Raw genomic sequence first — 24,614 nt, 5'->3', positions numbered from 1 at the left:
GGAAGCCAGAAATGTTTTGTTTCATATTATTTCCCAAGTCATGTATGGGAATTTTCATTTTATTTGTTTTGGTTAGGTTGGCCATTTTGTCAGTTTCCGATAATAGTTCATACTGCACAGTGTGGACAGACTCTGTAAAATGGCGTTTAAAATCTAGACACATCTGAAAAAAAGCGCCTCATGCTATTCTATAAGTCATGCCTAAAGTTAGGTGAGGTTTATAGAATAGCGCATACAGCTGGGCAGCATTTCTACATCTCGGTGTGACCATTTATGTCACTGAAAATGTGGTGTAAATACCTATGCCCAAATGTAGGTGTGTTCCTTCAAATTCTATAACAACATACATAAATTTGTGTAACGCACCAACACACCCACACTCCTCCCCTTTTTCACCTACATGCGCTAGGATTTACGTGTGCCTCTTTTTGACTCTTTACTCAATGGCCATGCACTAATGGCAAAATTAGCATGTGGCCATTAGTAAGGAAAGTAGAAAAATCAGCCATTTTACCCAGCGGTAAAAATGGTCTTAGTGTGTGGGAATGACCTGCCTAAGGCTATGCTAAGGCCACGTTTTACTGCTCTGTGGTATAAGGTCCCCATAATGATCACAGGTGAATCACAGTAACACAGTAGCAGTCTCCCAACAAAGGCAAAATCCGCCACTCTGTGTAGGTTATAGCCATTCGTGCTTAAACACTAGTCGGCAATTTGTCATCATGTCAACTACATATAGGGGTCCTTTTACTAAGGTGCACTGAAAAATGTCCTGCGCTGTTGTAGGCGCATGTATTGGACATGCACAGGTCTATTTTTCAGCGCATCTGCAAAAAAGACCTTTTTGGGGGGGCCGAAAATGGATGTGTGTCAAAATAAAAATTGGCACGCATCCATTTTGGGCCTGAGACCACCCATTGACTTAGCGGTAAGGTCTCACGCATTAACTGGGCGGTAATAGTACACATACACTGCCGATTACTGCCTGGCTAGTGCCACGCAGTAGACAATAAAAAATATTTTCTGCCGCACGTATTGGACAAGCATAAAAAAATTGAATTATTGCCTGGGGCACATGGTAGCCGGGCGGTAGTTCCTAATTGATGCGTGTTGGACACATGTAGGCGCTTACAAGCCTTAGTAAAATGGTCCCATAGGTAGTTAAGTATGATGTAGTCTTGAGACAATATCTCATAACCAAAAGTGTTGCTAACAGTATTTAATTTGCTAATCTCAACATTAAGATGTTTTCCACACCCTCTTGACATGCACAGCACCCACACTCGTAGCATATGATAATAAAGTGATATACAATACTCATACTTGATCTTCACCTGTCTTTTGCCATTTGCAGGACACAGAATCAGATAAGCATGATTACAGCTCCCAAGAAGACTAACATATAGAAAAAATGTAAACTCCAGCTGAAATTAGCAAAAATTTCCTTTCTCTGATGCTCTCTAATCATTATAGTGACCAAATAATGACTCCTTTGCTTAGCTAAGGCAACTTTTTTTGAGGTTCTGTGGTGCATGTAAATACTGTGTATTGTCAGCTCTTCAAAGACAGGAACATTCTGGTATTTGTAAAATTAATATTGCTGTCCTGAAAGAGGCTGACTCAGATGAAGGAAGATTATGAGATCGCCCATCAGACAGTGAAAAATGCTTGCGGAGGGTAATTCTATAACTCTGCACTTAGGCTAAGAGGGTTAGGAGGTATTTCTTTCAAGCCTACTATTCATTATAGAATCAGTGTTCAAATTGCAAAAAAATGCACTTATGTTTATAGTGTGATCACTTACACCATAGCAGGCATAAACGTCTGTACCTAGATGCTAGCCTATGCACATATTTACATGCTGTGTCCATGCTCCATTCAAACTCTGCCCATGCACACACTCACCCCCAGATTCTATATATGGCGCTGAAAGTAGCGTGTGCAAATTTGGCAGTGCAGCCAAATTGCACGTGCAAATTAAATTGGTTAACAAGCCAATTGGCACCAATAATTGGCCACTAGCAAGCAATTATTGTCACTCATTGGCACTAATTAGAATTTACGCATGCAACTTTCTAAATGCATTCTGTAAAGTGGTGCGTATAAATTCTAGCGTGTGGATCTCAAAAGGGGGTGTGACCATGGGAGGGGTATGGATGGGTCATGGGCGTTCCTAAAAATTACACGCAGTGTTATAGAATATATCCAATCCACACCTAAGTTAGGTGCAGGCTTTGCACCAGATTTTAGTTGGCATAAATGGTTACTAAAGCTTAGCTCGAGTTAACTGCAACAGGCTCATGGGAATAAAAAGGGCCCTGCTGCAGATACCTCGAGCTAAGCTTTAGTAAACAGGGGGGTTAATGCACTAAATTTTGGTAATGTGCTAATTTTTGGTAATGACTGCCCACTAATTGCAATATTAGTGCATCGTCATTAATAGGGAAAATTGGCCACTTTCTAGCTGCAGTAAAAATGGCCTTAGCGTGCAGGAAAAATCCACTTATGGGAGCGCTAAGGCCATTTTTTATCACAGCTTAGTAAAAGGACCCCTTAGACTCTTTCTTGAAAGTAGCTGTTGGAGATACATATTTTTACAAAGATACAGGGCCCAATTACTTTTAGCCTTTCCTTCTTCTGTCTTCTAAGAAGGGAGTAGCCTAGTGGTGTGTGCAGTCATTGAAGCCGACTCTGTGGGTGCTGTGGGTGCTGTGGGTGCTTGAGCACCTCCAATATTGGAAAACTTCCTTGTATGTGTCCAGGGAGGGATTATTTCCATTGGGCTTAGCACCCCCAATAATTTTGAAAAGTTGGCTCCTATGAGTGCAGTAGACCTTGATCCTGCAGAACTGAGTTCAATTCCCACTGTAGTTCCTTGTGACTGGGAAGTCACTTAACCCTCCATTACCCCTGGTACAAAATAAGTACCTGAATATATGTAAACCATTTGAATGTAGTTCCAAAAACCTCAGAAAGGTGGTATATCAAGTCCCCTTCCCTTTAAATAATCTAATATCAAATCGACAGTTTGATTTACTGCATGATTAACTTCTTGTGATTGGTTCTTTTTAGTCTTTTAGATTTTTTAAGTCAAGAAATTTGATATCGAGTTTTACTGAATTTTTTTCCTACTTATTGTTTTGGTGAGTTTGAGGAGTTGATCTCTTTTTATATATTTATATTGAAGTTTATGTTATAATTTGTAAATTTACTGAAATCTACTTCTGATGGGTTTATATGCTAAATTTAACTTAACTGTGCAAATAAATAAGGTGCTTCCTGAGCAGATGTAGTCCATGAGTGGAATCCAATAAAACCCTTTGCTTTAAGAGAATACAAAAGGGTCTTTTTACTAAGGTGTGCTAACAATTAGCGTGTGCTAAATGCTAAGACGTCCATATGAATATAATGGGTATCTTAGTATTGAGCACACACACTGTTAGCACACGCTAAATCTGTTAGCGTGCCTTAGTAAAAGACACAATCCAGCTTATTTTCGAAAGAGAAAGACGCCCATATTTCGACCCAAATTGGGAGATGGGCATCTTTCTCCCGTGGGCGAACAAATCGGTATAATCGAAAGCCGATTTTGGTCGTCTTCAATTGCACTCCGTCGCAGGAACGAACAAAGTTGATGGGGGCGTGTTGGAGGCGTGGTGAAGGCGGGACTGGGGCGTGGTTATCGGCGGAGGAGAGATGGGTGTCTTTAGCTGATAATCGAAACAAGAAGGGCGTTTTTAACGAGAATTTGGTCCGCTTTATTTGGACCCTTTTTTTTCAGGTCCAAGTCCCAAAAAAGTGCCCCAACTGACCAGATGACCACCGGATGGAATCGGGGATCACCTCCCCTGACTCCCCCAGTGGTCACTAACCCCCTCCCACCCAAAAAAAAACACTTTACAAACTTTTTTTCCCAGCCTGTATGCCAGCCTCAAATGCCATACCCACCTCCATGACAGCAGAATGTGTTCTATCCTCTGACAGCCTTTCCCTGGTTCTGATGCGGGTCTCGGGTGAGTGTGACACCTTTTCTGTTAAGGGCACTGCAGAGTCACATCAGCAATGCATTGTGGTGGGTGTAGGGTATTGGGCTCCACGATTCCACTAGCTTGTGTTGCATGCTCACGATGTTGGTAGTTGGTAAGCTCTACTCCCATGGTGCTTTTCCCTCTGCTTACTGGGTCACAGTGTGCCCTGTTTTGTTTACAGTAGTCCATGAGTTAGTGGCCATTTTTGTAAGACAGTTTTAGATCCCTTTCATGTGTTAGCCACGTTACAGAACTTAGTTATTACCTTGAATGTTGCTGAAAGAGGGCATTGTACACCGTTCTGCCAGCTCTGACCTACTGCTAATCTCAGTACCAGGGAGACTCTTTGCCAGTGGGGCACAACCTCTGATCTGCAGTTAACTTTGAGTAAACGTGCTTATTCCAATAAAGGACGTTTTCGGAGACATTAGTCTTCAGGTGTCAACTGGTGTGCCAAGATTATACAGCAGCAACAAGTCCTAGAGGCCTGCGTGTATGCAGATCCCTAGAGCACTTTTAGTGGGTACCGCAGTGCACTTCAGGCAGGCGGACCCAGGCCCATCCCCCCTACCTGTAACACTTCTGCTGGTAAATGGGAGGCCTCCAAAACCCACTGTACCCTTCACCCCTAAGAGCTATGGTAGTGTTGTACATTTGTGGGTAGTGGGTTTTGGGGGAGGGGGTTGGAGGCTCAGCACCCGTGGTAAGGGACCTATGCATGTGGGAGCATTGTCTGAAATCCACCACACTGACCTCTAGGGTGTCCAGTTGGTGTCCTGGCATGTCAGGGGGACGAGTGTACTACGAATCCTGGCCCCTCCCATGACCAAATGGCTTGGATTGGGACGTTTTTGAGCTGGGCATTTTTAGTTTCCATTATCGCTAAAAAAAAACAAATGCCCAGCTCGGAAATGACTAAATCCATGGCATTTTGGTCCGTACAAACCGTATTTTCGAAGCGGAAGATGGACGCCCATTTTTTTTGAAAATACGGTCTGTCCCACCCCTTCACGTACCCGTTCTCAGATATAGACGCCCATGGAGATGGGCGTTCGCGTTTGATTATGCCCCTCCACGTCTCATTCTCTCCTCACAATATAACACAAACAAACCCACCACTATAAACACCTCAGATTACACCCTTCATATCTCAATCTGAAAATTCTTGGAGTTACAATTGACCGGAATCTTACACTCGAAAGCCATGCAAAAAACACAGCAAAGAAAATGTTTCACTCAATTTGGAAACTAAAAAGAATCAAACCTTTCTTCCCAAAGGAAATATTCCGCAGCCTGGTACAATCAATGGTGCCAAGCCATCTAGATTACTGTAACAACATTTATGCAGGATGCAAAGAACAAATCATTAAGAAGCTTCAAACTGCCCAAAATACAGCAGCCAGACTTATATTTGGAAAAACGAAATATGAAACTGCCAAACCCCTAAGAGAAAAACTACACTGGCTCCCACTAAAAGAACGAATTGCACCCTAGTCCACACAATTGTTCATGGTGAAGCCCCGATCTATATGTCAGACCTCATAGACCTGCCAGCTAGGAACACAAACAGATCAGCATGCACATTCCTGAATCTCCACCAAACCAGCTGTAAAGGACTTAAATATAAATCCACATATGCATCCAGCTTCTCCTACATATGCACGCAACTATGGAACGCACTACCGAAGGCCATAAAAACAATGCACGACCTAACAATCTTCCGAAAATTACTGAAAATGGACCTATTCAAGAAGGCATACCACAACGGTCCATCCTGACTACAAACTTACATGAATTAGACAAAACCATACCCCTACATCGGACCGACAACCAAGTGGCTACTAGTGAAAATTACGCAATTCGCACTACCACTTTATTTCTCAGGTCAGAAATGAACTTCTTACAGTTGACTATCTAACTAATGTTATAATCTACTCTATCACTTAAGAACCTCTATCTAATATCATATTGTATTATACTTTACCATATATGCACCTTAATGTAATATCATTTGTAATTCTCCACCCGGAAATGGTGATCGCCATTATGGCATAATGTAAGCCACATTGAGCCTGCAAATTGGTGGGGAAATGTGGGATATAAATGCTACAAATAAATAAATAAATAAATAAATAAATAAATAAATAAAAGAACCCCCAAAGAACTTTACTTACTGATATAGCCATGATTGAAAACTCTGTTGTCTGGAAAACTCATGGCCAAGTTCTGTATCTTATTAGCCAGTCTGAGAATAACTAGTCCCCCTGTTTACAAAATTACGCTAACGGCTGCTGTGCGGCATTGCTAGTGCAGCTTTGTAAACAGGGGCCTAGGTCTCCAAAGCATAAAAAACTTTCATTTTTCCCCAGTAGATAGATCTCCAGAACCCGATAACCTTATTTTCTACTTTAATATCACAAAAGACAAATTTTGTGCTCATCACTGATAAAACTACTCAGAACTGCTTACTAAAGAATGTTACTGTAAACTAGGGATGCAGGAGTTCAGACCTTGAGTTCTACAAACAGGTTAGGTTTTTTTTTAGGATAACTCTAATGAATATGCATACGATAGATTTGCATATAATATCAGGCAAATCTAGCTCATGCATATTCATTAGGGACATCCGGAAAACCTGACCTGAACTCCTGCATCCCTGCTATAAACAGAAATGAGAAACGGCTTTAGTGAATTTTCATTTACTTCAGCTCATGATTCTAACAACAGTGTAAAGGCCTTTTGTGTTGCTGTATGAGCAGTTTTATCCATTCAACAGTCATAAAACCACGGCTGTGTACAAAAAAGATTAAATCTAGAAAGACCTCGCTGTTCAGTAATATTAAAATCAATAATTACAGCAATATTCTGTGGATATTAAACCTGTGCTAATGATAATGGCTTACGATTAAAGCAAACCATGATACATTGATAGCCCTGCTTCTAATACATTACAAAACCTCTGGCAGTGAGAGGATATTACCAACTGACTGTACTGAAGCAATTAGCAGCTGGAGGGCTTAATTGGTTTGCAAAATCTGCTTGTGTCTTGCTACTCTCCTGTAATATGCTTTTTAGCTTTTATTTCCTATTTTTTTCTTATGTGCCCATCTGACACCTGACTAAAGTTGGAGGTCAAACCAATAGATAATGGTAGGAGCAGCACTGATAAAAGTGCCACCAGCAGACCTTGGATCTTACAGCAGCAAACAAAAGGGCACGTGAGATATTTTCTAATTTATCTTAATAATGTCTGTTTTAGTAAGCTACATCCTAACAAATGCTCCCTTAGGGAAATGCAAGTTTCTGTAATCCGACATGCACTGACCATATAAACATAGAAATGGAATGAGTTCTGTGGTGAGCTGGGGCTCCCAGGCACATTTCCACAAGAAACTCCACTCATGCTTGCAGAATAGCAAATAGAACCCCCTCCTCCACCTTTTACTAAGCTGCACAAGTGGCTGCCGCTGCGGTAATGCTGACACAGCTTATTCAAAGTGAATGGGCAGTGTCGTCATTACTGCGTGGCTTTGTCAAAAAGGGGGAGGAGGAAAGAGAATTTTAGTGAAATTGCACCCATTTTATTGCAACTAGTTCACAAAAAAAGGCAGAGACCTAGACAAAAGTTATTCACCATATCTGGGACACTTTAAGGGGCATTTAAAAAAAATGCCTAAGTCCAAAAAAAAAAAGTCCTGCTCATAATGTCCCAATAAAAGTCCATCTCACAGCCATAATCAAACAGGAAAAATGAAAACGTCCAAAATGAATAGCCATTTTCCAAAGTGAAAAGTTGTTGCTCCCACTGGACATGCTAGAAAAGAACATAAGCGTTGCCATACTGGGACAGACCGAAGGTTCATCAAACCCAGTATCGTATGTCCAACAATGGCCAATCCAGGCACAAGTACCTGGCAATATCCCAGAATAGTAAAACAGATTTTATGCTGCTTATCCTAGAATTAAGCAATGGATTTTCCCAAGTCCATCTCAATATTGCCTTACTTTTAGGATATTATCCAAAACTTTTTAAAACCCTGATAAGCCAATTTTTGAAGAACAAAAACCCAGGGACATGAACATCTGTCTGGCATCATTTTCAAAAATATGATCACAAAGATATCCTGCAAAACAGATGAGTAGCAACTGATTAGTGCAGTAGACTGTAAATCAAGGGACACAGATTTGCAACCCACTATAACTTTTTTTTTTTAATAAATGTGATCCCTCCAGGGCCTGAAAAATAAATACTGTACCTGACTAAACATCACTTCAATAGCCTCAGGCTTGTGAGTATCATATATTTAGGTATAGTATGTATTTTTCTGTTTCTGGAAGGCTCAGGATCATTAACAAAACAAAATGAAGTGGGGCTTGATTTTGGGTCCCTTGGGTCACAGTTTACTACACTAACCACTAGGCTACCTCTCTAACCTGCTTCACACTTTGCACAGAATAACTTTAATAACTTCTGCTTACATAGAGACTGGTTTTCCTTTCCATTTTCACTTTCAGGGGAGAAGGAGGGGGCACAGCAACTACTGGGTAATTAAGAAGTCATGCCTTAATCCCCCAGTGGTCAGCTGCTCAATTAGAGCAACTTTTTGTAATTTAGACTTGACTGAAACAGGTCTAAATAAAAACATCCTTCTTTTTAGCCATGGACATGTCTTCCCATTCAAAAATCCCTGTTGGACATCTAACTTTTGGGTCCTCCTTAGTCCCACTCAAAACACACCCACAATACTCTCTTTTGCAGTTTGGACAAACTGCAGTGTGAAATCTCTAAATTCTGAATTTTCAAAATCAGGATTTGGATGTTTTTTGCATATGGATGTTTTTAAAGATCATGTGGATGTAATGCTAGGGATAGACAGCCCAAAACACTTTGTTTCTGTTATTTCCCTTGTTATTTTCAGGATTGTTTATTTTGTTTTGTTTTGGTTAACCTTAATTTTTGTTTCTGGAGTATTGTCGTTAAGATATCCCTGCAAATATGTCATCAGATACCAATCAGTAAAATATGTCTTCTACGATCCCTCTCAACTTACAGCTTTTTTGTCAGCTAAAAGAATTATTGGGGGATCCCAATAATAGCTCTCTTTGTAAGTTTCTTAAACAGGGATCTAATTGTTAGTCAAAAGAAGGAACTTTTCTTCAAAGTTTGTTTGGTTAAATTTCTTCAGAAATTTGATAAATAAAAAAATTTAAAAAACAGTGTGTGCTCTTTTGAAATATTGTACTATTTTGTTAGGAGATGGGACACCATATATTTTCATTGATAATCAGAAGCCTTGGCAAAGGCTGCATATATCAGACTGAATCTGTGCAATATTCACCATTAGACTCTCTCTTCAAAGAACGTCTTCCCAATACACTCAAAAATGTTAGAAACCAGTTCAAAAGCAAATGGCTAGATTCTACATAGCATGCCTAAATAATTGGTGCAGAAATGAAAAGGTCTAAGTGTATTCTATAAAGTAAGCCAAAATTTAGACGGACTTTATAGAATAAGCCTAAATTTCCACATGGTTTATAGATTACACCGAGTGCCTGTTGATGCGACTATTGTCACAGCTATTTACACCACATTTTACTTGGTATAAATGCGGGTGCCTAAATTACATGTGCAGCAGGTGTATTCGTGTGTGCCTAAATTCTAATTATTGCCAATTAGTGTAAATGATTGCTTGTTAATTATCAGCACTGATTGACTTAACTAATTAAGTTGTGCATGCAAATACAGAATACGACTGTATTTGCACGCACAACTTTAGTCACACTATATAGAATCCCAGGGAGAGCCTTTAGCAATGTCTAATAGGATATTTCCTGTCTTTTAGCAGAGGGAATGATTTTAGACTATCAGTTTCACAAAATTCCTTCAACGAAATTTCAGTAGAAAACTTGCTTAAGCTATGGGTTTGCTTACCAGAATATATTAAAGGAGACATGTCTTTTGCTCATGCACTTCATGAAGTTCAGGTCATTATTCAAATAACTACATGAAGAAACTGTTTTTTATTTGGCAGATTTTAGATTTCATTATGTAGTCCCTCAACATTATGTAGTCCCCTTTCTTTTCTAATGATGTCATTTGTGACATCTGTGAATCTCAATTTCACATAGAAAGTCGAGATGGGAATTGAGACTTCACAATTCCTCTGGTATTTTACAAAAGGCTCTGCCAAATATTGAGTCTTTTGTAAAATACTATAATGGCAAGAAGGAGTGCACTTGTAGTTTCTAGCATGTCCAGCGGGAGCAACAATTTTAGAAAGCTGCAGCTGGAACAATGAGTATCTTGCTTTCCATCAAATCTCCATGTAGGCAGCCTTTTAAAACTGCTGCAACTTGAAGCATCTTATCCTCCACCCACTCCTGACATTGACATCAACATCAGTCACCCGACAAAGACAGAATCTACCCTGAACCCCCAAGAAAAGACAACATTCACTCTCAAACCCCACATATCCCCCATACAAAGACATATCTCTTAACCTTCCCTTGTAACTATGAGTATCTCTGGTGTCTACTGGGGACAGGAGTGAATCCCAGTTACTCATGCCCCTTTTGGCACTGGGTTTAAAATTATGCTGGCCTACCCCAAGCTAGGGGGGTCAAGTTGTGAGAATCCCTTATTTGGCAACTTACCCCTAGTTTTATTACTGCAAAACTACCAATAGTGGTCAGCTGTGCCTTTTTGAACCTTGCACCAGAAGGAGCAGGAACAACTGAGGATCACTTTCTGCTCCCAATGAACACCAGGGAGATCCCTAGGGGACCCAGAGAAGGATAAGAGGTGAGGGTCTTCATGGGGGAAGGTGGTGTTTTGGATGTTGTTTATGTTGGGGGATGTGGGGGTTATTTTTTTTTTTTTTTGTCTATTAGATTGTAAGCTCTTTGAGAAGGGACTGTCTTTCTTCTATGTTTGTGCAGCGCTGCGTATGCCTTGTAGCGCTATAGAAATGCTAAATAGTAGTAGTAGTAGTTTTCAGATGTGGACATTGTCTTTCTTAGGGGTATAGAGTGTTCAAGGGTGGATGTTTTCTTTTTTGGAGAGTGGTTTTGGTGGCTGATTTTGATGTTGGGAGTTGTGGGGATGGAGATGGCTGAAACTGATCTAAAAATGGTTTAGGGATGAAGAGATTTTGCTGACCTGTGTGCACCTGCCTCTTCAAGCTAGTATTAATGCATGTTTTGGAGAAAGTGTAAAGGCTAGTGTGGAGATTTTTGTTCTCCACATGTACTACTACTACTACTACTATAAATCATTTCTATAGCACTACCAGTCGTACGCAGCGCTTCACAAATGAACATGAAGAAAAGACAGTCCCTGCTCAAAAGAGCTTACAATCTAAATTAGGACAGACAGACAGGACCAATAAGGATAAGGGTAAGACAGACAGAAGGACACAAAGGAAAAGGGACTATTCAAGAGAGGAGGACAAGATAAAGGTTACGAGTAAGTGACAAGTTAGGAGTCAAAAGCAGCATCAAACAGGTAGGCCTTAAGCCGGGATTTGAAGGTGGCCAGGGATGGAGCTATTCATGTCCATACCACCACTCTCCCCCTTAAAATCTGTATGTTGTGTGGATCTCCATATGTAAATAATGGCTTTCTAAAATCACTGTATATACAGCTGATCTATGTGTTTAAAAGCTACTATTTACAAGTTGAGATGTTTCTAAAATAACCCTCTAAGGGGATAGTTATTAGCTGTGGTAAAAATTAACCTTTTACTGCACCTCAGTTTACCTTGGGAATCACTAAGTACTGCAGGTAAGTGACTCCCACTGTACATGAATAATGCATCTTGTGATCAACCTCACAAGCTGTGTTATGTATTCTCCCTGCAAACATCAGTCCACTAATCCTCTGCCTGATATTCCCAGGCTGCATCTTAAAGAGTCCAGAGCTGAACCTTGCTTCAACCCCTTACAGTAATGCGAGTAAAGATGGGCCTGGAGACTTAAATAACACTGACACAGAAAAGTTTAAAAGTGAAATAAACCAATTTATTTGAGAACAGAAAAATGGGTGGCCTGTGCCTCTCACAGGTCAGGAGGAAATAAACACATCAAAAAGTAGTTCTTTTGTTCAAAAAATTCTTTGCCTTGGTGCGCTCCTACAAGGCCACGGCATGAACTAATCTGTCTTTCAAAAGGCAGCAGAAACATCTTGCTTCTGGCCTGGAATCTCAAGGTTACAGCAGTGCCTTTCCAAAAGGTAGCACAATTGGCCATGCTTGACCTTTAGTTTAAAAGCTACAATTTTAAGCAGGGTTTCAAGCTAAACTTGGCCTACCTGAGTAGAGCTTCTGCAGGACTTGACTTCTCTCCTCTGGGTCTCTCTGACTGATCTATCTAGGCAGAGAGATTTTATACTGCCTTAACCACTTCTCCCTTCTCTGCTCCTACTGAGTCATCCCTTCCTTACTCTGTGGCCGGCCTTTTAAGATGGCTCTGTGACTGTGAGGGAGTGCTGTTAAGGGGAACAGCAAATAGACCCACCTTGAGGGCCCCCCATACACAGCTCTGCAGAGACCATTGAGCACTTCCCCATAGAGTCCTCCAAAGACACCTACCCTCAAAATAGGCCCCCTTATATAGCAGAGACTGGGGATCACTCTTTTCCCAGAACCCCCTAGGCCACCAAGGAAGTAGTGGTTTTCAGGGAAGACACTATGGGAGAAAAAGAATCTTTGAAGGGAATCTACAGGGGTTTTGTGGTAATCTACAAGGGAGGATATGTTCAGGGGGCTCTTTGGGGGGGATATTCTATTATTGGGGTGGGGTGGAAGAAAGGTTCCGCAATGGCCCCTTTAAGATGCTACCTGGGAGCATGGGGCCACAGATTAGTGGCCCAATGCTCTTGGGTAGGAAAAATAACACCAACTTTGAGTAGGCATTATTTTTCTTGGAAACAAGTACCTTGCAGTGTTCACTCACAAGCTGTACTATTCAATTTATATATTAATGTGATGTTTGCATGCTTTGCTGCACTACCCCAGCTGTAAAGGTCTCAAGTACAAAACTTATTATGGATCCAATTTCTCCTTCCTGGGAAGCCGTCTATGGAACGTTCTCCCTAGACCTATCCGAGCAATCCATGACACCTACCATTCAGAAAAGCACTAAAAACCCATCTATTCAAACAAGCCTACCCAAAAGACCCAGATTAATCTCATGAACCCATCTACCTTACATATACTGAAGAGAAAACGACATTGACCCAGAATCTATCTCCCACCTTACCCTCCTCTCTCTATCACCTGTCTCTACCTACCTACCCATCCATTTACTCCCATCCATCCTTCTATTATGTTATACTTAATTTCCTACTTTACATAACAAAATTCTGTGTTACCTAATAGTATGTAAGCCGCATTGAGTCTGCTTTTAGTGGGAAAGTGCGGGATACAAATATAATAAATAAACAAATAAATAAATAATTATGTTTCCCATAGTAACCTAATCTAACATGTATTACAGTAATATCACTCATGTTATTACCATTTAGTGTATATGAAAGGGCAAATAACGTTTTTATTGCCTTAACACACCTTAGTAACTACATACTTTACAATCTTCCATATTCCTCCTAAAGAATGGGGAAGCTAAACAAAATGCTATTTCAAGTGGAGTTTTATTGAAATTGCTCCAAAGAAAATGTATACCATTGCTATCCTGCAGAATAGCTCTTTTCATATTCATTCATTTACATAGTACAATTCATAAAATCCAGCACATATTTGTAGCTATATGCTTGTTATAGACTACAGATAGAGCAAAAGACTGTAACCACATATATAGCATACTCTCCAAGCAGATCCCACAAATCAGCTAGTTCATTCTTACTTTTGGTGACCACGCCTTCCAGTCGAATGATGTTTGGGTGGTCAAACTGTCCCATGATGCTGGCCTCACTCAGGAAGTCCCGCCTCTGTTTCTCACTGTAGCCAGCCTTCAATGTTTTGATTGCCATAGCAACCTCTTTTTTGGATGGGAGCTTCAGACGCCCGCTGCACACCTCCCCAAATTCTCCTAAGGAAGGAGACCAAAATAATGTCAGCAAAACTCATTGGGATATAATGTCCAAATTGAACACTGCAGAAGGATGCAAGAGTATAACAGATGATACGACAATTTAAAACTGCTAAGTGAATTTAGATTTCATTTCTAAATTGACTAACAGCTCTCAACATCTTGTGGATAAACAAAATGGAGAGTATTAGTATATCCAAGTAATTAATAATATGCAATCAAGGGATGCAGATACAGGAAATAACCCAGTATTTGCACTCTACAATGATGTTTTTTCCTGGAATAACAGCATTTCCTGAAGGAATAAAAAATGAAGTTGATATTCAAAGAGTTTAAGTTTCCTGCCCCTTACAGTGGCTACATTTGATATGCCTACAAAATCTATCTGCATAAGTAGAGGGAGGGCTGGAGTGCTGATCTGCAGCCTTTACCACATAAAGGGGTCCTTTTACTAAGCTGCAGTAAAAAGTGGCCTGCGGTACTGTAGGCGCGTGTATTGGGCATGCTCCGGGACAGTTTTTACCGGGTCTTCAAAAAAGGTATTTTTTTAATGGGACGGGAAAAGGGTCTGCGGTAAAACTGAAACCAGCAAGCACCAAAAACCGGCCTGAGCCCTTAAAGCCATCCATTGATCTAGCGGTAAGGGTTCATGTGCTACACAACGCGGTGACTGGTCAGCGTGTGTCAAGTGCCGATTACTACTGGAAACGACGCAGGTGGGAGGAAATAAATAAATAATTCATCCAGGCGTTATGGGCATACGCCAAACCTGAAAGTACCTCCAGAGGACGTGCTGGCCTGGCGGTAGTCTCATTTGGGCTCACACTGCAAGTGCGAAGAGCCTACGGCGGCTTAGTAAAAGGGCCCCAAAGTTCTGTACGTCTAGTCACAGTAAAAGGCTGTCCTATGCTAAATGATGAAAATTATGTGGCTATTATTATGTAATCATATCCAGCTGTGGATTGATATGCATATGTCATGCTGAATACATACATAATTTGTGCTATTTTAGCATAGATCCCAATTTATGATATAAGAGCTAGGGACCCTTTTACTAAAGGGCATTAATTTAATTTGGCTGTGGATATTCAGTGACCTTATCCAGATAGCTCAGGGGTGGTGCATGGGTAGAGCCACGGCAGAGCAGGTAATTATGCAGAACACAGTGATATTCTGACCATTATTTGAATTACTACCTGGATAAAATTAAGCCAGGAAAATTGCTTCCTAAATTTACCCAGTTAGCTCGCTGGATAGCAGGCTCAATATCACCACAATACAGATAGTTCTGGCACTGACCACATGACACAGACATTCAGCGCTGGCTGCAATCCAGATAACAGCATTGAATATCAGTTTTTTCTTTAACCACCATTGTCAGCATTAACTGACAGCACTGGCTGTGAATACTGACCCATAAACATTTTAAGACAACAACAAAGAGAGTTAGAAGGAAGACTTACAATGTACATTTGTTAACTAAATCTGAAGTTTCTAATGCATCACCACGTTAAAACTAATAAGAATTTACAAGTCAATACGGGAATCATGATCCTTCATATTCAAGAGCAAGCAGACAAAAGCAGTTTCGTATTCTAACCATAGGGTGATGGTTGCAATGTGATTGACTAATGAGGTGGGTCTGTGATTTAATGTACACCCTGCAATAACCAGGGTAAGGATTATGATTTACATCCAGATATTGAAAATCAAGAAATTCAATGTCTTTTCCCTTCAGGTTTAGTTCTACCTGGACAGTCTAAGACTTCTTGAGTGCTCAGATCACCTGGCCTTTGATTCTGTGCTCTGTGATACATCTAAGGCATCTTTAACTGAGCAAGCAAAGAGCTCTTTTCCATGTGTTAAGGTTATGATCCCTCCCTTCTCCCTCTCCCTGTCTTTCTTTCCAGAGTCTATGAAATTGCTACAGAAAAACGAGTGCAAATTTATAGTTTTAGGAGATGCGAGGAAACAGTGCACTCTTGTGGGGCAAAATTTAAAATCTCTTTGTTTGAGAAAATATTTGGATTTTTACAAAATGTGGCAGAATGAGAATGAAAGATGCAGAAGCAGAGTGGAGGAGAGGCTCTTTGCTGCAGCGGTGAACAAGTGGTGTCATCCATGTGAGGGTAGGATTTGACATAAAGAATGCAGTCATTTTTTTCAACTAACAACAATGTGTATGGTAATGTCTGCAGGATATAAGAACCCTCCCCACCAACCCAGAACTTTTATGTGAAATAGAATAAACTCCAGTCACTATTCAAAACAATTTATTAACCAGACAGGAGCGCCTCCTACCTGTGCCTGCCTAAATGCTGATATTTAGTGGCACTTAACTGGTCAGTGCTACTGAATATCAGCAGTTACTGACCCTGCATAAACCGATTAGTGCTAGGATGGTCCGTAGGTGGAGTATGGGCAGAGCCCAGGCAAAGCCAGTACTTAACAGGTGAGCAGTGATATTTAGGCTGCTAACTAGTTTACTAAGTTGGTAAAGTTAGGACAGCAAAAAGGCTGTCCTAACTTTAGCCACCAAACTAAATATTGGCTTCTGGGTAGCAGTTGAGGGATGCTCCTCTCCCACCTCCACAATCCCGATCCTCCTCCCACCCACAATGGCTTGAAGGTCCCAATTTTCAGGGGCCGTGGTGACTATTTTGTGATTGGAACTGTGACAGACAAGAATGAGTGAGCATCGCTCCTGCCCTAGGATCTCCTAGACCACAAGGGAAATATAAGGTAGGCCCATGAGGGCCTAAGGGGGTTGGGGCCTAGGTCAGGGCCTTCGCGTCATCAAGGATGGAAGGGAAGGGAAAATTGGACAGTGGGAAATGAAGGGAGAATCAGAGGTGGATACCCTGGAGGGTGTAGAAACCATGAGGAGATCTCCAAAAATTAGAAGAATCCAAAGGAGATGTACCAGATAGGAGGAAAGAGATTGATAAGCACAGCTCAGGAGAGGGACCTTGGGGTGATGATTTCTGAGGATCTCAAGGTGACAAGGCAGTGGCCATGGCCAGAAGGATGCTAGGCTGCATAGAGAGGGGAATAACCAGCAGAAGAAAGGAGTTGCTGATGTTCCTGTACAAGTCATTGGTGGGGCCCCACTTGGAGTATTGTGATTAGTTTTGGAGGCCATATCTTGCTAAGAACATAAAAAAAGACGAAGTGGTTCACAGAAAAGAGACAAAAATGATACGAAGTTTTTGTCGCAAGACGTATGAGGAGAGGCTTGAAAACTTGAACATGTAGTGGTATTTCTTGGTCAGCTACCATCCGGGGCGTATCAACGCTGTGCACCTGGATGCAGTGTCATTCCCACCCCAGGTGCACTGTCCCCCCCCCCCCCAGTGCATCACCTCAACCCCCCCCCCCCCCGGGTGCATTGCTCTTACCTCCTGGGGTGCTGGGAGCAGCTGTGCAGCTGTTGGCTCCGCCGGTTCCCTGCTCCCTTTACCCTGGAACAGGAGTAATATCATAGGGAACAGGGAACTGGCGGAGCCAACAACTGTGCAGCTGCTTCCTGCACCCCCCCCCCCCTGCATCATGCACCTGGGGCAGACTGCCCCCACCGCTCCACCCACGGTACGCCACTGTGAACATATATACCTGGAGGAAAGGAGAGACGGGTGATATGATACGAACTTTCAAATATTTGAAAGGTATTAATCTACAAATAAACCTTTTCCAGAGAGAGGAAGGTGGTAGAACTAGAGGACATGAATTGTCAAAAAGTACTTTTTCATGGAGAGGGTACTAGATACTTGGAATGCCCTCCCATGGAAGGTGGTGGAGATGAAAATGGTAACAAAATTCAAAAATGCATAGGATAAACACAAAGGAATGGATCCAATGAAGCATAGCAATTATAAGATGGTAACATCAGTAATTAGGAAGCAAAGCCAGTGCTTGGCATACTTCTATGGTCTGTGCCTTGATCATGTCTGGACAGATTCAGCTTCAGAAGTTGGAGAACAAGGCCACTGCTAGGCAGACTTCTACAGTATGTGCCCTAATTGTGGCTGGACAGATTTGAATGGGCTGGAGTGGGGCTTCAATGACAACTTTAGAAGCTGAAGAATAAGGACTGTGCCAGGGAGACTTCTACAGACTATACTCTGAAAATGGCAAAGACAAATCAAAATCAGGTATATGCCTGAAATATCACATACCTTATGCTATGAGTTTATCTTGTTGGGCAGACTGAATAGACTGTGCAGGTCTTTATCTGCCATCATCTACTATGTTACTATGAGGTGGTGAGGGCACCTGCTTCAACTTATGTGGGTCCTGTGTGATATTCATCTGGGAACTGCATAAGTGTCTCAAAATTTCACTAAATTTGTCACTTTAGGAGCATAAAATGTGGCTGTGCCACATGAACTTGATCTTACCACAATATCACCCTGTATTTGTTCACACCAGAGCCTGCAAAGGCCTCTCCGGTACTACGTAAGCCACATTGAGCCTACAAATAGGTGGGAAAAATGTGGGATACAAATATAACAAATAAATAAAAATTGGGTAGCAACAGATGCAGATATGGGGTGGGGAACAATTTAGTTGCTTAGCATGGATTTTCAGCACTAGGCTCATAGATTAGGCTCCTAAATGTAGCAAATGAATAGCAAACCTAAATTTATAAGAATACATTTTAAGCTTTTAAATTAAGATGAATTTCCAGCTGAAAACTTAGGAGTCCTTTTACTAGGGCAGGGGTAGGCAACTCCAGTCCTCGAGAGCCGCAGGCAGGTCAGGTTTTCAGGATATCCACAATGAATATGCATGAACTTGATTTGCATACACTGCCTCCATGGTATGCAAATCTATCTCCTTCATATTCATTGTGGATATCCTGAAAACCTGACCTGCCTGCAGCTCTTGAGGACCGGAGTTGCCTACCCCTGTACTAGGGTACGCTAATGGATTTAGTGCATGCTAACTGATTTGCACACGCTAAATACCACATAGCCCGTTGTATTCCTATGGGCTGCATAGCACTCAACACACACTAATTCGATAGCACTCACTAAATCGGTTAGTGCGCCTTAGTAAAAGGGCTCCTTATTTTGGCTGAAAATAGGATATACATTTAGAAGTCTAACTTAGCAGCTTAAACTTAAAAGCTCAGCTTTTTAAAAATTGCAGGCCCATTTGTCTTGCTCATAGGGAAATCTCAGATTATGCCAATAGGTATAAAAATGAAGAAATAAAACTATGCAGTATTTTATGTGACTAGTAAATGTATGAATTGGTAATTAATTGAGGTGAGATTTGAGGACACCATTGGGCTATCTCAGTGAACTTTGGTTCTGTAGCTTCTTCATTATGCAGACACAACTCTGGACTCACTATGAGGGTGTTCACCTAGGTCCTACCCTTTTATTTATTTATTTATTGCCCAGTGGACACCTTCAGTGGTGTGAGGTGAGGCTTTAAGTATTCATCTAATTGAGTGATACCATAACTGAATGGCTGTATTTACTGGAACGGTTTATCCCTTTTGATCTTTGTTCTGAAACAGGTTAAATTACCTGCACCCACGACTTTATCAATGGTGATGCAGATGGCATCCAGTTCCTTGGCAAACTCATGCACAGCCTGGTTTGGGTCCTCATAAGTATGGGGATCTACATATGTCCTCAATCCTGGCAATTTCACTGTTAAAAGAAGAAATTAAAGTAAATTAAAGGCCAATTATGTAATAGGAAGAACATCAAAGACAGAAAGGAGAAGGATTTATTGGCAAATATTTGCAGAACGTAATGGTCTTTCTGATTCACATTGTCTCATTCTTTCCATGGTCTTAGCAGTCTCCCCTTGTTCCACAGTTTAATTAATTGCATGCATACAAACAGGAGCATAGTCTACAACTATATCACCAGCAAGTGAGACAGAAATAAAATGTATGCTAGGACAGAACCAGTGTTCTATGTGGTATGAAAATGGATATATAGTCAGAGTTTTATTGATTATAATAATTTCCTACGAGAAGGGTACACGGTTAAATTCAAGATCAGCCCAATCCTTGACATGTTTGCCTGCTTGGCTGCAGTCTTTGTCTGGGGAAATCCACAGATGCAAATCCAGCAATCCAGAATTACTATTCTGTGCAGTCCAATTAGTTTTTTTTTTTTACTTAAAGGAAAAAGAAAAATGGATTATTTGTGCCAAGTGCCATTTAAAGGAGCCCTTAGGCTGAATACTTCCTGATGGACAATGTAGGCCATGCTTCTTTAAGCCCTTTGAACGCATGCGCTATGTAGACTAATATTTTACACTGTTAGCTGCAGTGGTACATCAGCAGTTAGAAGGCACAAAAGGCCTGTCAGCATATTACAGGCACTTTGGGCTTGTATGAAATTGCCACCCATTGAATTTGCTGCTAAGGTAATTTGGGTCGAGGGGGATTGACTCGCAGCCAACTGAGCCACCAGGACTCCTTGTGAGGGGATGTTAGGGAGGTTAGTGGGGCTGGAGACTCTCAAATCTCCAGCCCCCCTGAACTTGGGTTGTGGGGTCAGGGAGACTGGAGGTCCACTGGACCTCCAGCCCCCATGTCGCTTGGCTTGGGGTGGAGGTACTAGGGGTCTGGTGGTCCTATAGACCTCCAGCCCCTGTGTTTGACAGGTCTGAGCTTTTGACAGCCTAGACCTGTCAAACAAGTGTGGGAGGATTGTGCTTGAGCACATGCTCAGGCACAATCCTCCCGCACTTTACCCTATGATCAGAGATAATAACGTGCTTAAATTTGCATGCTAGTCTCTGATCATACGAGCTATTTTTAGAGTGCTGTTTAGAACAGTGTGGGGCTTTCGATCATCTGCCCATGAGTGAATTCCTTCAAAAAGGCAGTAAATAAATCCCAATAAAAAATACATAAATAAAATGCATGTGCAAATCCACATTAGTGCCAATTAAATGCAATTACTGATTGTTAAGACCCATTAATTCATACTTGACAGCTTGTCAACTAATTTAGTTGCGCTTGGATCTTGGATCCATGTCAAACTTTCGGCACCGATATTTCAGTGCCATATATAGAATCTGGGGGATAGTGCATACTCTTTCCCAATAATGTTCAAATACACAAACCATTTCATGAGCGCAAACCATCACAAGTGACTAGTAGACAGCCGGCTATATCATGCAATATAACCAACTATCAACCAATTTTTAGATTGGGATTAATGACCATATTTGACCACATCCAATAGTGTAATATCTTTGGCCAATTTGAAGATAACTGGCTGAGTCTGAATATCGACTTAGCCGGTTATCTTCAAACCGGCCAAAAATAAACCGGATATTCATTGCTGGTCACCGGAAACGGCCCAACATTGAATATCCGGGCTTAGCTGGTCTAAATCCCACAGTCTGAATATTGGCCTCTATAAAACTAAATTCTATAAATTCACACCTCTGAGTAAGCGCCAAATACCGGCATATGTTCCAGAATACTAGGAGGAGTTCACATTGGTGGAACATGGGCAGGCAAATGTCAGCTGTATCGGATATGGAAGGTAACCGCGGTGGTAGGAAGCATGTAACAAGTGAATGTGGTGCCACCTAGTCACAAACACTTATGCCAGCTATTGACATGGCACAAGTGATAGTGGCTACATGTTTATGTGTAAATGGTGCCTTATTCCCGTATTCTGTAATGACACTTACTTGTGGAAGTGCTCATAGAATACTGCTTGGCATAATCATATTTGGTGCTAATTTCATGGCTCTCTACTGGATGACCTTTACTGAATTGCCCACTATGTGCAAATCGTGAGCACTCTTATCTACGAACAACATTTATTTCAAATGACAGCGCAACCTGGCTAAGGATGCTGGAACATTGCTGTGTGCTCTACTGCTCTGGCAGATTCCAAGACAGTGAAGGCTGGCACAGGCACTTGAATGTGGTAGGCACTCAGGCCATGGCCCTACCCAATTATACAACATCCGGGAGCTTGGGGGCCGGGGAGGTGGGCAAAGATGGAATTTGTTTTTTTTTCTTGAGCCTCTACTCAAACAAAAAGGTAGTTTTTTGCCCTTGAAAACTGGCACTACAATGAGCTTTGGTAACCCCATTTACATAGCAAGGAAAAGAGATGCTAAAAATGGGAGAAGCAGCCAGGCTAATAATAAGCCACAGATGCTTGGGGCGTAGAGTCACTGGCCAAATGTATTTATTTATTAATGTTTTTCCATGAAGAATTTGCAGCAGTAAATTAGCCTCTGCACTCTCCCTTGTCAGCTGCTGTTTTATTTCAATTATTTAATGCCAGTCCAAAAGGTTCCCTGGAGATCAGGTGGAGCATTTAATCCATTCTCACTAATAATTAAGGGGCGCACACATCATGAGTGCACTCTGTCAGGAATCACAGATAATAAACACGTGTGCCTTGGTTAAGCTGTGCTGCTTTATTGCTTATTCTGTACAAACACACAATCAATCCCATTTCCATCCTGCCAGCATGAATTGCCCGAAAGGAAGCAGAAAGCAAATGGGGGTTGGCTCAGAAGAGCAAAGGGAGAGCATCTGAGCAGGTGAAACTGTTTCTCAGCCTTTGAGGGGATATTACAGGATTGGCAGCATGCTGGAGGGGTGTACTGCAGAGCCAGGCTTTTGTTGTTAGTTAATTCACAATAAATTGCTTGAAGAAAGCCAACTGTCACAGTGAGAAATATGAAAAGCCAACAAGACAGGCCCTTCTTTTAAAAGTGCTTTTTTCCCCTCCCCGCTCTCCCCCGCAGGTTCAGCAAGGACCAACACATTGGGCATCATGGCTTGTTAAGTTAACTGCAGGTAGAAAAAATTCCTAGCTGTCCAAGTCCCTAAGTACATTTTCTATGAGTAACTCACGGAAATACTTCTTCACAGAAATAATGGTGAACATATGGAATGGCCTCCCGGAGGAGGTGGTAGAGATGAAGATTATCTGAATTCATGAAAGTTTGGGATAAATACATAGGAATCTGACTGACTGAAGGAGAGCCATCATCACACTAATCAAGTTCTCACATACGCTCTCAAATGGACCTCTTAAAATAACAAATCTAAATGGCATAAAACGACTAACAACCTCTGCAATTCTGCATATGCTGCCTATATACTGCATAAAGTAGAATGAAATCATGAAGAAAGCTGTACTTCAATGTTCTTGATTAATTTGGATAAAGGGTCCAAGCTGTTCTTGAATCAGCAAAAACGGTGAGCTTGATAACGTTGTAATGACTTGTCAGTCCAGTCCCAAAAAACATTTTTACTCATCATTCTCCCAAAGTCCTCCATTTCTTCTATTCAGGTCTGAGTTTCACATGCACTTCTTTATTAGGAAATATACATATCCTGCAATAGAATACCATTCACAAACACCCAAAAATTCTATGCACACTCAACTCACTCACTACAAACTAACCACATAATCAATACATATAAACTACGTACGAAAACTACGTACGACCATCTAAACTTCCGGAAAAAACTAAAAACTAACCTGTTTAAAAAAAGCTTACCCTACCGATCCAACATAGATGCCTGATCTCTGCAACACAACATAACCAAAATACGTACATAACACAACTCTCCCGATGTACGATTCCCAAATGTGGCTGTGCCACATGAACTCTAACTTAGCATAATATCACTTTGTATTGGTTTACACCGGAGTCGGCAAACGGCACTCCGGCAATATGTAAGCCACATTGAGCCTACAAATAGGTGCAAAAATGTGGGGTACAAATGTAACAAACAAATAGGAATCTAAGAGAAAGGAAGGGATAGTAGATGCTGAGGATGGGCAGACTAAATAGGCCATATGGTCTTTATCTGCCTATGGTTTTCTCTGTTTCTATGAGTAATAGAGGGAAAGAGAAATGGAGCTCCTGGGAGGCACTGTGCACTGGGTCTGGATTGTCTAGGTTTTCAGAATTCTCACAATGAATATGCATGAGATAAATTTGCATACACTGGCTCTGTTTTATGCAGCTTTACCTCATGCATTTTCATTCTGGTATTTTGATATCCATACTGGCTGGGTGTGCCTTGAGGACTTGGTTGAGAATGATTGGTCAAGTGAAAGCACATGAGTGGGAGCACAACCAGTCAAGGCCTTTTTCAGTCACAGCTTAGGAAGAACTTGTAGAGTTCATCTTCAGAGAAACATATTTGGATAATGGCCTATATTGAAACAGATAACAGAACCCATTGCTGTGGATAAAACCGCACAGTAATAACTTAAAAAAAAAAATAAAGTACTGGATCAGTGCAAATGGCAGGCATTTTTCCTTCCATTCTAGCTGCAATGGGGAAAAAGGAGTGAGTTCATAAAAATTCAATGTCTGCGGAGACAGGTTCCAGGTTAGTGACCAGGCAGGAAATCATCATTGACAATACAGGGGACTGTCACACAGGATTCTCCCTCAGAGCTGAACTATTCCACTCTAGAGACTTTTTCGCTGCTATTCTTGGGCTTCCCCTTTGCCACTTGCTTATAACCTGAATTCTTCTCTGTATAGAATCTTATCCTGTTTTTCATC

The 24,614-nt window shown here is 41.3% G+C and overlaps 1 protein-coding gene across 2 annotated transcripts in view; it reads right to left on the bottom strand.

The window, feature by feature from the left end:
* The window catches only part of EPHA3 (EPH receptor A3), a 356,754-nt gene that overhangs the window by 58,119 nt on the left and 274,021 nt on the right, over positions 1-24,614 (bottom strand). For both annotated transcript variants that reach the window (XM_030204248.1, XM_030204249.1), the window contains exons 10-11: positions 19,613-19,738; positions 13,890-14,075 (exon numbers count right to left, since the gene is read on the bottom strand). In XM_030204248.1, coding sequence (XP_030060108.1) covers positions 13,890-14,075; positions 19,613-19,738 — 312 coding nt within the window. The remainder of the gene's footprint in view (positions 1-13,889; positions 14,076-19,612; positions 19,739-24,614) is intronic.

This window comes from Microcaecilia unicolor, chromosome 5 (assembly GCF_901765095.1).
Source record: "Microcaecilia unicolor chromosome 5, aMicUni1.1, whole genome shotgun sequence".
NCBI classification, from domain to species: domain Eukaryota; kingdom Metazoa; phylum Chordata; class Amphibia; order Gymnophiona; family Siphonopidae; genus Microcaecilia; species Microcaecilia unicolor.
This window is presented reverse-complemented; position numbering and strand designations above follow the sequence as displayed.